General features: G+C 38.2%; 1 protein-coding gene across 2 annotated transcripts; it reads right to left on the reverse strand.

Moving 5' to 3' along the window:
- Nucleotides 1-3021: 3021 nt before the first annotated feature.
- vegfd (vascular endothelial growth factor D) lies at nt 3022-16314 on the reverse strand. 2 transcript variants are annotated; one of them, XM_067431276.1, is made up of 7 exons: nt 15568-16314; nt 9921-10119; nt 9611-9801; nt 7998-8134; nt 7203-7306; nt 6910-7031; nt 3037-3579 (listed from the first exon to the last, which is right to left on the reverse strand). In XM_067431276.1, exons 1-6 carry the CDS (start codon nt 15655-15657, stop codon nt 6934-6936), a joined length of 819 nt encoding a protein of 272 aa, XP_067287377.1. In that variant the 5' UTR covers nt 15658-16314; the 3' UTR covers nt 3037-3579; nt 6910-6933. The 2 variants fall into 2 exon arrangements, with proteins under 2 accessions (XP_067287378.1, XP_067287377.1); XM_067431277.1 differs by lacking the exon at nt 6910-7031 and having other exon boundaries at nt 3022-3579.
- Nucleotides 16315-16476: the final 162 nt, after the last annotated feature.

Below are 16476 nucleotides of genomic sequence, written 5' to 3' on the forward strand. Positions count from 1 at the left end.
TGCCTCTAGGGAAAGTGTCGCCTGTTCAAGGCAGAGAAGCTGCACTGCTGGTAAGTCCATATCTTACTCACTATGTAGGGTCTGTTCTTCTGTAACAGTTTGGTTCCTGACAAGAACCGCATGCTGATAAAGCTTTTAATCATAAACACAGGAGATTCAGGTGAAGGGCAAGCAAACACTAGCTCTAATGCTTACATTTACGAGAACAGACAGACTGGGTGAAAACAGAGGCCTTGAATGAACAGAGACAAATGAAATAATTAATGAACACCGGCTGAATCTAATGAACTAATGAACAACAGAGAAAGCTAGGTCACAGAGGGCAGAAATAAAAACACAACAGTTCCGACATGTGACACTGCTGTTGCAATACAACATGGCTAAAAATAGCATTTTTGTGGCTAAATCCCTACTCATTGGAAAAAATTGGATAATTACTGGAAAACTAGGTGACTGCTACTGTCGCGCCACTGTCCTTTATGTGTGAGCCAACTACATGTCATTTTAGTTTCCTTGGAGTCAGCCTTGACATCTGTTTGTTATACTGGTAGATAGTTATCATCAAACAGGGTAGCACATCAGACAATGAGTCATGGTGCTCTTACAACGTTTTGTGCTAATAATGATTTATTCATTTAGCCCCCAAGCTGCTAAGACCTGCCATTAATATCAGGGCAATTATGGTACTACTGTAAGTAAATGGAAGTGTTTCCATGGAAATCTTACCGGAGGAAGAATACATCAAGCAAAACCAGCATGAACACTATAGATTTATTGTTCGAGAAAATTAGTCTCTTATAGTCGGCATTACTGACAGAGCCAATAACCGTACTATAAAGCTAAATTCAAACTAAAGGCCAATTAAAAAACAAACAAACAAAAAAACAGGCACAGTAAAAAGTGCACAAATCTGTATTTTGTTAGGGTCGTATTTGTGGCAGTCGAGTAATCACGCTGTGAAATGGGCACTGCATTTGTGTATGTTAGAGGCAATGAAATGCTGAAGTGAGTGTGTTAGATTTTGACTTTATAAAGCTTTCTTCTCTTGCTCCTCCAAAGGGTTTTTGCGCCAATGCATTGTTAAAAGAATCAGTGTGTTTTATAATTGTCCCATATAAAGCTTTAATGGCATAATAAAATGTGCCAATTCCCAACATTAATACATCCTTTATTAAATCACTTTGTCGAATTTAACGCATCTTTACAGATGGTGTTGAATGCTAAATTGATCCATTCAGTTCTAATAGTGCTTAATGCAAGCAGTGTCGTACACACAGAGGGCATAGAGTTATTTACAGGGGAAGTTCAAGCATCAGTGAGTAACAAAAACCACACTGAATCATATATATATATATATATATATATATATATATATATATATATATATATATATATATATATATATAGGCCTATAGGGCAATACAGGCATCTGACTACATAATGTTATACGGTATGGTATTATTTTTAATCCTTATTAAATATAATCATATTATTAAATATATACAAATGTAATTTGTAATGCGAGTATGTATATATTTGTTAATTAATGCCAGTATGTTGCTTTTAAAAGTTTTACTGTGGGGGTCAGAATGGCTAGAAACAGCTCAGATTACTGACATCATAAAGAAAGATTACCAAGGAAAGTGTGTATAACAGAAGCAGATCTAGAACAGAAATCTACAGGAAATTGTATCTGATTTCCCCCCCAAAATACCTAGAGTATACAGGAAGTCTCTCTGGAAGCACACCTTTATTGTACAGTAAGAAAGATAGTGTACAGTCCAGTAAACACACATTCACTTTTAATAGCAGTTAAGTTTTACATTGTGAGAATATGTCCTTCTATGAGTTATAGGGCAAGCTACTTTTAAAGTAGTGTTTACAATAATTGTTACCACCTAAAAAAGTAAACAATTACATTACAAAGGTACTTTTTTATGTAATGCAGTGTGTTACTTTTGCTTTGGTTTTTCCTCATCTTGCTGATGCTCTCTCTCTTTCTTTCTTTTTTTTCAAAGGTTTGATGCATTCAACAACATAGTGTATATAACACACTTTTTCTTGTAGAATATTACTGGACCACTTTGAATGTTTCCTAACCCCTAAAGTTATGTATGTCATATACGAAAGATTCTTAATATTGCGGTTATATTACCTAAAGTGCAACTCTTTTTATTGAAGGTTAAAAGTAATGCGTCTTGTTACTTTTGTACATTTTGTCTGTTCTCACGCATACATAAATGCGCATTTTGGTTCGCTCGAAATAAAGAATTGGCCACATTGGCCTTTTTAACCCTGAATCTAAAAGATACCGATCCTAAAGGCATAGGGATAATGTTCACAACCTGGTTGGTCATCTGTTATCACGTATATTTCACAATGGAACAATGCTGTGTGCCGAGCTAAATGCGCTCGTTGCGCGTAGCTTACATATGTTGGAATTTTGACCTGCTGAGAATTTGCGATGAGCTTATAAAATGTGTGAAGGAGTCCAAATAAAGGCATGAATCCCTCAGTTCACACACAAATAATCTGCAGTGAGGAGAGGCAGTTCTGGTGCCAATCTGTGATGGGCAACATCCCGACTATTACAAGAAAAAAAACGGTATGCTTGAGTCCTTTTTAGGGTCGCATCTTGCAACATCATGTCCCGTTTTTGGTTTGTTTACATTGTGTTGCGTTCATATTTCAATTAAATGAACCACATTTTAGTTTTAATTGAACCAAATACAGTATACCAAGTGAGGACACACTCTACATCTATTATGAAGAAGGAAACTTTATTTTATTAGTTTAAAAAATATTAATGACCTTTAAATTTAATGCATGAAGGTTTTGCGTCATAGTCAGGAGATATGCTACACCACTCTGAAAAGAACCATGACCAAAAACGATAAACCAACATGTTAGAAAGAGAATAAAATGAGCATTTTGCTCTGGTAAGATTTGATGGGCTTTTACATAAATGGTATGTCCTTGAAACATGCCAGGCCCCTCTTTTATGCTTTCATACACAGCATTAAAACGCACCTTGAAAACATCACAGTTCATAGGTCTATTTATTAAATTTGCCATTTTTTATTTGAACAGCTTTTTATCTTCAGTACATATTTTCTTATTGTTGGCAGCATGCTCAGTGATGAACACAGCTTAAAAGTACTTCTGTATGTACACCATCCCACATATAGTCCTCTTGTGTAATGGGAACATGATTGGGAGGAGGGGGGAGGGGGGAGGAGGAGGGGGGGGGTATTATTAAAAAATATATAAGTTATACTTAAATATCTAAGAAATTCCACAGATATTCTTTAGGGTGACATACTGACTTCAGTGCAAAAGAGACATTTAACTCCGATATCATTTTCCATTTTGTTCAGACAGGAAAAGCAGCATTGTTGTTATATTTAGAATGCTATTGCTGCCATGATACTGATGAGATGTGTGAATAAATGTTAATAAAAGTATTTTTATTTGATATAAATAGAGAGATAAATAAATTAAATGCTATTTTGAAGTCTCTGCATTCGGCACTTGCAGATCGTCAGGGCGTCATGTTCAGCGTTGTTTTCTCTCTTGCAGCTGTAAAAGAATGTATGAAATTGAGTTATTGATGAGTATGAACTTGCCTTCATACTCTAACAGGGAATGTCCTTGGGACTTAGGCTAACGTTCAGACAAGGGTCTCTTAAAGGGTTAGTTCACCCAATATTGAAAATTCTGTCATTAATTACTCACCCTCATGTTGTTCGACACCCGTAAGACCTCCGTTTATCTTCGGAGCACAAATGAAGATATTTTTGTTGAAATCCGATGGCTCAGAAAGGCCTCCATTGGCAGCAATGACATTTCCTCTCTCAAGACCCATAAAAGGCACTAAAGTCGTTGTTAAAAGTCCCATCTCATTACAGTGGTTCTACAATAATTTTATGAAGCAACGAGAATAGTTTTGGTGCGCAAAAATAACGCCTTATATAGTGATGGCCAATTTCAAAACACCACTTTCTGAAGCTTCGGAGTTTAACGAATCACCATATCGATTCATGTTTCAGATTGCGTGTCAAACTTTGGCGATTCGAAACGATTCAATACACTGATTCATAACGGTTCGAAGCTTTACGAAACTGGGTTTTGAAATCGCCCATCACTATACAAGTCATTTCAGGATTTTTTGGCACATAAAACTATTCTCATCGCTTCATAAAATTATTGTAGAATCACTGTCATCGATGAACGTTGTAACAACGTCTTTAGTACCTTTTATGGGTCTTAAGAGAAGAAATGTCATTGCGGCCAATGGAGGCCTTTCTGAGCCTGATATTTCAACAAAAATATCCTAATTTGTGTTCCAAAGACGAACGGAGGTCTTACGGCTGTCGAACGACATGAAGGTGGGTAATTAAGGGTGAATTTTCATTTTTGGGTGAACTAACCCTTTAATGCTGTAAACAAAAAACATTTTTAACCTATCATGTTTCTTCAAAGTAAGCCGGTCTTTAATAATGCTCTCAAAACTCTAGCACAAAAAGGTTAACTTTATTTGTCTGTAACATTTCAATTGAATGTTTTACTAATGTTTTCTAAATGTTAGTACTTGTTCCAGGATATTCTGAGAACATTTAAAAGTAACTGTTTGCAAAATGATTTAAAAAAGAAGAAGATGAAAACAGAGAAAATAGAGCAGTACCAAAATGTTAGAATACCAAGAAAATGTTAAATAACCCAGATTTTTTTAGAACCTTTTTTTTTTTTTTTTTTAGCTGGGTAATATTTGACATGAATCTGAATAACATGCTATGCCTATCAGACTAAAACTTTTTGTTAAGGGATAATTTCGAGTGAATTTCGAAACCTTAATTTGCACAGAAATTCACTCAAACAACAAAACAAAGACTGCAACAATATTAAAATGTGAACGCTGAAGTCCTCTGAGATTATTTTAACTACTATTGATAAATGAGAAGCAAGATAGGGCAGTTGTGTTTGTCTGAATCAAAAGGGCGTGAGTACTAAGTGTGATACGAGAGACACAAATGCAGCTCAGATTTCAGTGAGTGCAATACAAGACCGAAGGAGTGTGCTGAAATACCAGGCCAATCAGGATCAGGCTTTATGCCATCAGCACGTTTCCTGCTTTGCAAAGTTAAGACAGACGTTCAACCAAATTAAACCTTTCACCTTTCCTCCTGAACCAAAACAACAAGCTTGATATTATACTCTGAGCGGTTTGTGAATCAAATGTATGCGTTTCAATGGCAACACCATCAACTGGCGAAATGAATCTGCAGCAGTCACAGGTACAGGTCAGTGTTTATGTTCATTATATTTGTGTTATTATATTTGATATAATTATGTAATATCTGATATAATTACATTATATTTGATATAATTATGTTCATTATATTTATTAATGTTAAGTGCTTTGAGACAGGTAGTTTACCACTGTCTCTCATGACGCATTTGTTCATGTGTTTTGAAGGAGGCGTGGATTTGGAGACGCTCTGAAGGGAGGGTGGGATCTTAAGCCCAGAGGCAGACAGTAGTGGAGTGTTTTTACTTTAAAGTATATACTTTATCAGTGTCTTTCTTTTGAAAACTTTTACTTTACTACATTCCAAAGCATAATATATAATGTCATACTTTTTACTGCACAAAATTTCATAAATAAAAGTTGCTGTTTTTTTTACCTTTAACTCTTAATTAGATTAAACATATAATACTTTCTTACTTGTACTCAATGAAAAGAATGTAGCACCACATTTTTCATGTAATTAAGTATTAAATGATATTCAATATGAAACGCAGTGCAGTAAAAATTGCACTATTATATTTTTGAATGTTATGAAGTAAAAGTTTTCCAAAGAAGAACACAGATAAAGTTAGCCTTGCAAGCCAGACCCACATCAAGATGTTTGGTCTGGAAACTCACCATAGACAGGGCTCAATCCGAGGGGCGGGATAAACGGTTGTCTTTCAAACTCCCTCTGCACGCGATAGGATAGCCCTACACCAACCAGAGCAACGAAGGTGAAACAGAGCTTGTTGATAGATTAAACATTCGCCGTATCCGGTCGGCTAAACTCCGAACACATCTTCCCTTTTTAAGAATGACTTCAGTGCCGTTCTTTGTTCTTTTCTCAGAGAAAAACTTAACTCCAAGTCTTCCAGAGTCGCGGTCAGAGCTGATTCGAAAGACCGCCGTTCGCCAGTTTCTGTGTTTACTAGAAGCACTCTAACGCAACTCGGCCGTCGTCATTATGGCCCCGCCCACCGACTCTATACACGATGTGATTGGCCCAGCAAGAGTTAGGGGAAAACAGTTCAGAACGGTATTGAGAGTTGCTAGACGACACTTGCGGGCAGATTAAATTTGCTGCCGCTAGGGTGCGTTTAGATTTCTAGGCTAAGATAAAGTACATATACTTGAAAAATACAATTACTTGGAAAGTAAAAATTCTCCACTTCTGTCCGCCTCTGCTTAAGCCTCGTGCACACCGACCGGGACGATTATTTTGTGCGCTTATCTCATTGATCGGACAGTTTTTCATGCGGTGCGTCAAACCAAAAAAACAAACCCAAGGTGCTTTTTTTTCTAAAGACGCATTTATACCTGCCTTTTTGTGCATTGGCGCCATTATTTTAGTCACAAGGAGTTAAACGTTGGCAATAAATGTGCAAGATAACGGTGTGAACAAGCCGGCATGATTTCAAAGCTAACTCGCTATTACTAGCCTCTCAAAAATTGCCTACCCTACCTTTAAACAGTGACGGAAATAAAATAAATGTTTAAAAAAACCACGTCCAGTGACACAAAAACACTCAAACTGTAAATTAAGCAATGTAATTTTCATCTAAACAAATTAGTTTTAATATCCAATAGTGAGATAAATATATTTTTGAAAGTCGCTCTACCTTTAGAAGATTTGTTGAATTGTGTCACGTATGGTGTAATCTGTGTGTCCATACTTTTGGAATACATTCACATCGCTCTACATCAATCTCACAGTCCTCCTCACTGACAGTAGATGGCGGTTCTGGTAAAAAAATAAAAAATAATGTGTACAAATATATAAATCATCTTGTTGCGTGCGCCTAGTTGGGTCTATATAAATTAAAGTTCCTGTAATATAGTGAGTAAATAGAGTCATTTGTGTTTTATACCAGAACAGAAAATAAATGGGACTTGAAATCAATTACTCACTGACCTTGTTTGCTGGAGGGGTATGTCACACATCGCTCCGCCATCCAGTCCCATATTAAACCTTTGTTGCATAGCCTCTTGTCTTCTGGCTTACGGGTAGGAGAGCAACTGCATTCACACACAAATACATATTATTACGATAGAAAGCACTCCTACATATATGGCTGCCACTCAGCAAGGTGCAATCTGTAATTTCTCTAAGAGCAAACTGTTGTATCAACAGTGAATAACACCGTGCAGCACTTGAATAACGAGTTGAGTCTAAAATTTCAGAGTTTGATGATACACCACAAGAAGTACCCAGCCAATTGCAGTAAAAAAAACGGTATAATGCACTTAATGTAAGTGCAGAGGACAGCGGCGTAGCAGCACATTTTAGGCCCTGGGTACAAGCCATCTTGCTGGGAACCCGTACCAAATACCATAGTGATACCAATGGGTGGGGTATTGCATTTTTATCATAAAAACACTTCAAATGTAAACAAAAAGCCATTTGTATATAATTGCTATACAAATGTTAGTGCATGTATATAGAAAACAGACTTCTAAGGGCCCTCCCTGCCTCAGGCCTTGGTACCCTTTACCCTCCAGTCCGACGCCCCTGGCAGAGGACTGCTGCTTGCCTCATTGATCACTTCATCCAAATCAACCTGTTTTTAATCAATCTAGCCTTTTCCAAAACAACTGTAAACTAGAGAAACATTCGCTATTATTTAATGTTACGCAATTTACCTAATATTGCATGTCAAGGTTGCACCCTATTTTAATCAATTCTGTAACATATGATTCTGGTACTGACCCATTGTTCCTGTGCTTCTCACGAGCATGTCTTCGGATCAGCGCGTGTTCCTGGCACTTACACTCGGTGTGATTGGCTATTTTCACCAGCACAGGTTCCGGTCCAGATTTATACGGCGCCAGACTCACACTCAAAATCTGTGAGAAAGAGGACGTCTTTAACAAACAGTCAAATGGAACAGTATGCGCACATAATCACATATATTAAAGGGATAGTAAAGACAAAATAAACTACGTCTGTTTTTTCACCCTCATAGCATTCCAAACCTGCATAACTTACTTCTGTGGAACCCAAAAGGAGAATTTTATAAGAATGATATGGCCCCTCTTTTCCATTAAATTATAATCAACAGCTACTGAATTTTAAAAAGGACAGAAAAAAGGTCAATTTCAAAAAGGACACTAAAGCACCATAAAAGTGGCAAAATGAGGGTAAGTAAATGTTGACAATTTTTATTTTGGGGTGAACTGTCCCTTTAACACTGTTAAGGGGACATTCACACAGAACACATGTTTTTGCATTCCACTGTGCTGCCTTTTTGTTGTTTTAAACTTGCGCTAGATGGACGCGTTTGACCGTTGCTCTCAAATTTTGTATCTTTGCAACATCTCACAATTTATACTTTAAAAAACGTATCTATGGGACCTTGCCTTTTTTCCATTCCACTGCTCTTGTGTTTTTCAAAGGTAAATGCAATCTGTGTGAATGGGCTTTAAGACTATTTTTAGGGACTCAGAACAAGTTTTTGCACTCCACTGTGCTGCTTTTCCATTGTTTTTCAGAGGAAACATGCTATACGGATGAAAAGTTTCTACTTAAAAAAAAAAAAAAAGTCTAGTGTCTCTAGACCTTGTGTTGTTGTTTTTGTCAATGCAAACATGTTTTGTGCGAATAAGTCCTAAGAATGCATATTGAGTATGCTCAAAATCAAATTCTTAAAGGGTAAGTTCACCCAAAAATGATATTTAATTAATTAATAATTTCATTTATATTAATGTATAATTTATTATGTATTAATCCTCATGTCATCCCAAACAGACCTTCATTCCTCTTTGGAACACAAATTAAGATATTTTTGATGAAATCCAAGAGCTTTCTGACCCCAAATAGACAGCAACACAACTACCACTATCAAGGCTCAGAAAGGTATGATATACCTTATGATAACGACTTTATTCAACAATGTTTTCTTTTCCCTGTCATCGTCTTACACTTTTCACGTTGTTGGGCTTTTCACACAGTGCAGCGCTTCCAAGTTCAATGGCAGAACGCCGGCTCATATTGGCTGAGCACCACTTTCATGCATTGTGGTGCTTATGTGAATCACGTAGGAGAGTGACACGGAGGAGATGAGATCCTTGAATAAAGTCGTTATAAAGTCGAATAAAGCTCTCGAACTTCAACAAAAATAGCAGAATTTTCCAAAGAGGAACGAAGGTCTTAAAGGGTTAGAACGACATGAGGGTGAGAAATTAATGACAGAAATTAAATTTTTGGGCGAACTACCCTTTCAATATGTTCAATGCACATAATTTCCATTAAGCAAGTACAAACAGATTGTATTGGACATTAATCTTTATGTATACCCACGCAATGCAATGAGTAGTGCTCACAGTTTTATTGACATAAGTCATGCTTGTATTACGGCAGGTAACTCCCTCTTTGTTGCAGCAGCCGCCACACCTGAAGACAGAGACGCACGGGGGCTTGAAAAACACTGCCGTATTGGTGCCCAGCTCTTTAGCCACGTCTACACACGTCTCTCTGGGCATACACTGTGTTTTCTGCCATTCATCATCAATATCTGAAAAAATATATATTTATGCACATTTATACTTTTGCCACCACATTGCTAATCACAAATCGGTGTACTTAAACCCCACATATTCTCAGTTGTGTTTGTATGAAGGTGAAGGTCTTAACCTTTTAGCATCTGTGGGCTGAATGAAGCAGCCGCATAGCGAGTTGACCTGCGGTTCTCAGGCGGAGAGGTGTCATCAAAGTGCTTCAGCTTGAGTATGCATCTCCACAGCTTCCAGTCCGGGTATTCGGTCAACATCAGAAGCTCATCAAGACTGCCAGCTTCCCTCAGTTCCTGTTCCCACTTCTCCTGGTTTATGTCCTATGGGAAAAATACAATCTTGAATGATAATGTCATTGGTTCTGCTGATTTTAGTACAAAGGCGAGCAATTCTCTGAAGAATATGTTTGAGGCATGCTAAGCAAAAATGACAGTGACGTGAAGTGAAGGCTCAAGTCATTTTCCATCCGCTCGAGGGCGCCTATTCAAAACAAAGGCGTAGTTTGAGTTCAGAATCTTGGGACATTTTCAACTCACAGCCGGTGGAAAATAGGACTCTATCAACTCTAGACAACCATTTTGAATATGGTTATTACCATTACTGTAAGCAGAGCAGGACCGAGTATTGTGGAGCTGAGCAAGGCCGCTGGAGCGATTGTTATGCAAACACACACCTCGCAAGCGACAGAACTTTTATTATGACGATGGGACATAGTCGTGTGCACCATTTACGCTTTTCCGGTCATGAGTATAAGGTGACTCCGGGACTTTTTACTGCGCCGAGTCGAAGTACTCTCAGAAGTGCTATTCCACCATACATTATAGTTCTTTTTTTTAATGCGCTTAGAAAAGCACCACGTTTTATTTTATGTCATCATACTTGATCGTTCAACTATTTGTGTAACTGCATTAAAAAAAGGAAAATGTGGAGGTTTTTGGTCGCTTCTAACTTGATCTCTGTTTGGTACCATAGTGAATGAACTGGGCTTAGTGGGCTAAGCTAAATGCTATCAGATCGTCACCGCGCGTCAGAGCGATTAAGTGCACGTACTCAGACGAGAGAGGTATGTGTCAACTCATTTTTAGTTAAGGGAATAACATAGTTTAATATGAAAAAGCGGTGAAGTATCCCTCTAAGTGTTTAAATGATGTTATGACATTACTCTGTGCGTTCACACAGTGGCTGCTGTGACACTTGTTCACACTGCTAAGAGTAAAGCGTTTCTGCCAAAGGAAACCGAGGATAACCCAGATATAATGCAATTGACAGGCGACCCCCTCCGACGTCCCGGCTCCTTGGTTAAAATAGCAATTTTCTCACATTTTACAAATAGCTGGAAAAATTTGGGGCATTGTAAGAACTCAACTGAACAAAATGTATAATAAGGCCTAGTGGTTTTAGGATATTTTACTGCAAAAATACTACATAGCGCACCTTTAACCCGTCCAAGTTAGTGCACACACATTAGGAACCGTGAGAGATAACACACACCCGGAGCAGTGGGCAGCCATTTTTGCTGTGCCCATTTGGGGGTTAGGTGCTTTGCTGAAGGGCACCTCAGTCATTTCCTCAAACCCGCAATCTTTGGGTTACCAGTCTGACTCTCTTAGCCCACGAGCTAAAAGCACAGCAGAAGTTAATGCCCTAATTCTACGCAAATTAGAAACATATTCTTTCTACTTGCATCATACAAACTCACTTCTGTCTGTGAGAACATTTTGTGCAAACTATCCCTGTACAATGGGTAGATATAAAAAGAAAAAAAGTTCACCTTTAAATGATAATTTGTTATCGGTCCACTAGAGGGCAGTGTGGATAATCTTTGTGGGATTTGGCTGTGTAAAAAAACGTTATCACACTACTACGGAGAGGATGCAGCTGTTCCTAGTACATGACTTTTATACCAGGGTTGCATCAGACCTTATACAGCACCTGCAGTATAATCCACAATTTTACATCACAACTTGATGAAAAAATCTATAAAAAAGTTAACATGACTATGCAACCAGCATGGCTGAATAAACTCTTGCATCATCTGAAGCAGTTCTAAAGCTTTGCTAAATGGCCAATTATACACAAAAATACTTTGCACTGAATGTTAAGTTTTTAATCTTTAGAACTTCATGTTCAGTCTAGCTTTGTTGTCAGGCCATAAACTTCACTAAAACCAACTTGTGTAGCCAAACACACGGAACACCCTCTGGCAGAGGCCCACTCTAAACAACTGGAACATACACTCTATTAGCTCAGTATGGACCACCTGTTTAGAGGCTCAGTGAAGACAAATCCCAGGGATTGGAGTTTGGGACGCCTGCCACAAATATGAACTGAAGATCGTGGCTGTTTTGCAAAACATGGATTGAATAACTACTAAATGCCTAGTGACAGCTGCGGAATAACCTTTACGAAGTCGCCAGTGGTCAAAGCAGTGGCCAGTGTCGATATTGATACCTAGAGCGTCAAGTAAAAAATGGTCAATATAATGTCAATATTAGCTAGACACTGTCACAGCTCTCTCTGGATGTTTCTTGTTTGTCAAATGTGGGATACTGTGGTGCTGTTGAATGCTTGAATATGACTGGTTGGCGAACTTTCTAACAGCAAAATAACCAAAACCCACAAAGACACTGACCAAGCAAATAAGCATTGTAAAAAATAAGATAAAAACGACAAATTATTTCCATGTTTTTAACCACAAATTTATGTAATTATGTACCGAAAGCACACACAGTCTTTCTCCTGCTCTCTCTCTCTCTTTCTCTCTCTCTCTGTAACGTACACGCCTACAGTATGGACCTACTTGAACAGAAGCGCTGCTCTAATGATATAGTAATATTAGTTAAATAGTTAAGAAAGTTAAAAGCTACACTGTAAAAAAAAAAAAAATGTCTCCAATTGAAAATGTTCTTGTCACTGATCACACTGAATTGAAATTCCGAAATTGATCAATTTTTCAGTTGGCCGATTTAAAATTCTGTGAATTGATAATTCACAAAAATTCAATTCGACCAACTGAACAATTTAGATGTGATCAGTCACTTGAAAATTTTCAATTGGAGACCTGCATTTTTTTACAGTGTACATTACATTTCTCACTAGCACTAATAACGGTGCTGTTCTTGAAGCAGATAAACTTACCATTTCGCAATTAGAGACGCTGCTGCCAAACACTATTGAGAAAGTAGACTCAGGAAATTCACACGCACATGCTTAATCGCTCTCTCTCTCTCTCTTTAATAACTGCATTAATGACTGCATAGTCTATCATTGGCTCAAGCCTTCATTACTAGCTCTAAAATGATGTTTTGGAATAAGCAACAGAGGCGGAATGAGATGCATAAGAAATTAGCCTTACACACAAGAGCGTTTTATTGATAGAAACCTGACACGTGTCTTGACCACCTCAGGTGTGCATTATTTTCGAATAATTCAACAGCGCGTTATCAAATTAATCCTTATATATTTACCTTCTTCCATGTCAATGTTGAATAGCAGTATGCTAGGTAAAAATTGCCGCTACTTTCATATCTGTGGGGTCACAGGATTTTAGATTCACTCTTCAGTTGAGTCTTCATAAAAACGTATCGCTGTCGCCATTTTCCGACTCATTTATTGTAGTGAAAATGACCTCAGATAATGTCAGTTTTAATATTACAGTAATATTGTGGAGAGCGTTTTGCTGCTAGGCAGATTGTTTTGTACACTGTGGTGGACTATTTGTTTTCTTAACAGAAGCTGAAAATTATATTAATTATAATATAAAAATTATTTTATATTATTAATTATAAAAATTACAAGAAAAAATGTTGCAGTATTTTTTTTTGGCTAAGTGGGTTCTTTATTGGCAAGCCTGATCAATTCATTGGTTACAAAAGTGAACAGAATTTATGGAGCAGATTATGCCCATGTAAGGTTTGCTTAACTTGGAGTGCATTTAAACACTAACCCAAAGTCTACCACCTCTCAATCAATACCACATGAGTTATTGAGGATATGGAGTTAAGCAGTCAAAGACCAGCACTGGTTTGGTTTTGAATGTTTACTACACACCGGGTGTGTCCCACAAAAAAGGATGAATTAAAAAAAAAAAGAGCAATAGAGGCCAGAGGATTTCTAAATCCCAATCATGCTTTTATGAGACGGGAAAGCCACAAAGCGGGCGGAAAGTAAAACAGCCAAGGCTGGGATGGAGAGGGTTGGCACGCGATATGGTAGTCATCACCAGAGTGTCTCGCATCCTGCTGTCGTGTACTGACATTATCTTCTATGATCCCGTCAGTATGTTAGGGTGGAGACGTCTGCTTCCACTTACCCACGCAGACAATGCAACAACAAACAGAAAGAGCGAGAGAATGAGGAGGGGTTTAAAAGAAAGAAAGAATATGAGTTACAACTGCACATTTTCCTGGACGAACTTAATGAGGTAGAGGCCCCTAATAAGGACGGAGAAATGAGACGGGTGAGAGTTTGAACATATAAAAGACCCTACGACGCCTCAGGCTGCACTTGGATACCAGGCTTCATGCCACACACACACACACACACACACACACACATACTTAATCTGGCTCTTTATGGAGTGTATCTGTAAAACCGAATAGGATATTATGGTATTGCGCCACTGCTTGGAACTCATCACCCTTCTTACATAACCATTGATATACTCACATACACAGAAAAACAGATGAATGGCCCTAACAACTTGTCTTTGGAAATTCTTATGGTTCCCCATTGTGCTTGCAGGGCAACCATCCATCATCTTAGACTAAAAACTGCAATTCTGAACATTTTCATGCACTTTAGACAGATTCAAGCACATTTCCCAAGGTAACATACAGGAAAATGATCAAAATTGCTATTAATTTACCCCAATGTCACAGCAGGAGGCCCCATCCGACCTTGCTGAGCTTGCAACAGGTCCCTGTTCGGTGAGTCAGCGCAAAATGATATTAAATCCTCTTGGAACAAACATTTTAAAGGAACAGTTCACTCAAAAATGTAAAACAAAAAATGTGTTTTTGAAAAATATCCATGTTGGTTTAGAACCCATTGACTTTTGGTAAAAAAAAGTCAATGTTAACACTTTATCTTATGGTTCAATTCTCATTATTAACTATTTGCTTATTAACATGTGTATTACTAGGATATTGGCTGTTTATTATTACTTATAAAGAACATATTAATGCCTTATTCTGGATGACATCCTAGCCAATACCTAAACTTCAACACTGCAAAAACTACCTTTCTAACTATTAACAAGCAGTAAATTATGAGTTTATTAAGGCAAAGGACATAGTTAATATGAATATGTTTCCATACTAAAATGTCACCAAACAAAAGCCTACTTTTGTGTTCCTCAGAAAAATACAGGTTTCGAATCACATGGAGGTAAATACTCTTAAAAATGTATGGTTCCAGTAAGAGCCTTTGACATCACCATTCTATTATTTAAATTTGTATTTGTTCTTAGAAGAAAAAAATGTTTATTTTAACAACTGTTCACTGAAAGGTTACTTGGGAAAACAAAAATGGTTGCATTAAAAAAAGCACAAAAAAGACCTTTAAGAGTATAAAAGACAGTAAAATGACAATTCATTTTTAAAGGGTTCATGGTTCACAACTAAATATGGACAATATAACTACATACAAACTAAAAACTACATTCAACTAAACCTCCGATTCATTCAAATTCAACTGTGAACAAAAAGTCTCCTGTAGTTTTGGCTGTTCTGGGGTTCTAAATGTAAGCTGAGGGATGAAATACTCACTCTCTGGGGTCTGTAGGCGTCCACGGCCAGCATCAGTTTGACATACAGGAGTAGCAACATGTGAAGTCCAGCACATTTCTGTGTCTTCATCCTGCTACTTACTCTCCAGGGTACCGTCCAGCAATTAAGCAGCGAAGGAGGCCAGTCTGCGTATACACTCACGCACGCTCACAAGTCACGCGGCAGGATTATCACACGGGACCACACAGGCGCACCAAGAGAGACCTGTGACAATGAGCTTTCCTGGAGCCAAATGGGATCTCCTCTTAAAAAAAAAAAAAAAAAAAAAAAAAAAGGAGGAGGAGGAGAAAAGGACATCAATCAGTGCTGGTCTAGGACAGCACTTTGAACTTGGCCGAGGAGGAATTTGTTAGTCTTTCCCTTCTGTTTTGTATGATTTTTTCAGATCAGGGCGACCCCTTGGTGTTGTCATCCGTCTTGGACCGGCCAAATTTGGCCCAGTGTCTCCACAGACCCAGATGTGTCACACCATATGTGTGTTTGCAAAATCCGCCACGGGCTCACATCCAGTATTCTCCAGCCACCAGTGCGTGCAAGGCCGTCTGGGAGGCGTGCATGTCTGTCCCGTTGCTGTGCGCTCTAGTCCCACTCCACTGTCACAGCGTTTCCTGCTTGCAGACTTCCAGGCTCAGTTGCTCGCACACATGAACATGTGGTTTTAAATGTGATCCAGACCTCTACAGAGGGCAAGGAGTGAAGGAGGGGGAAGAGAAGGAGGAGGAGGGGGAGGGGAGGGAAAGGGGGAACGGAGGGATGAAGGGAGAAAGAGAGAGAGAGAGAGCGTTCGAGGAGAAGAGAGACTGAATGCAGCCAATATCCTACTTAAATGCAGCAAAGTGGCGGGATGAAAAAGGAGGGGAGCTAAGCTGACATGCCCTTTCTCTCATT

This window comes from Pseudorasbora parva, chromosome 22 (genome assembly GCF_024679245.1).
Source record: "Pseudorasbora parva isolate DD20220531a chromosome 22, ASM2467924v1, whole genome shotgun sequence".
In the NCBI taxonomy this organism is placed as follows: domain Eukaryota; kingdom Metazoa; phylum Chordata; class Actinopteri; order Cypriniformes; family Gobionidae; genus Pseudorasbora; species Pseudorasbora parva.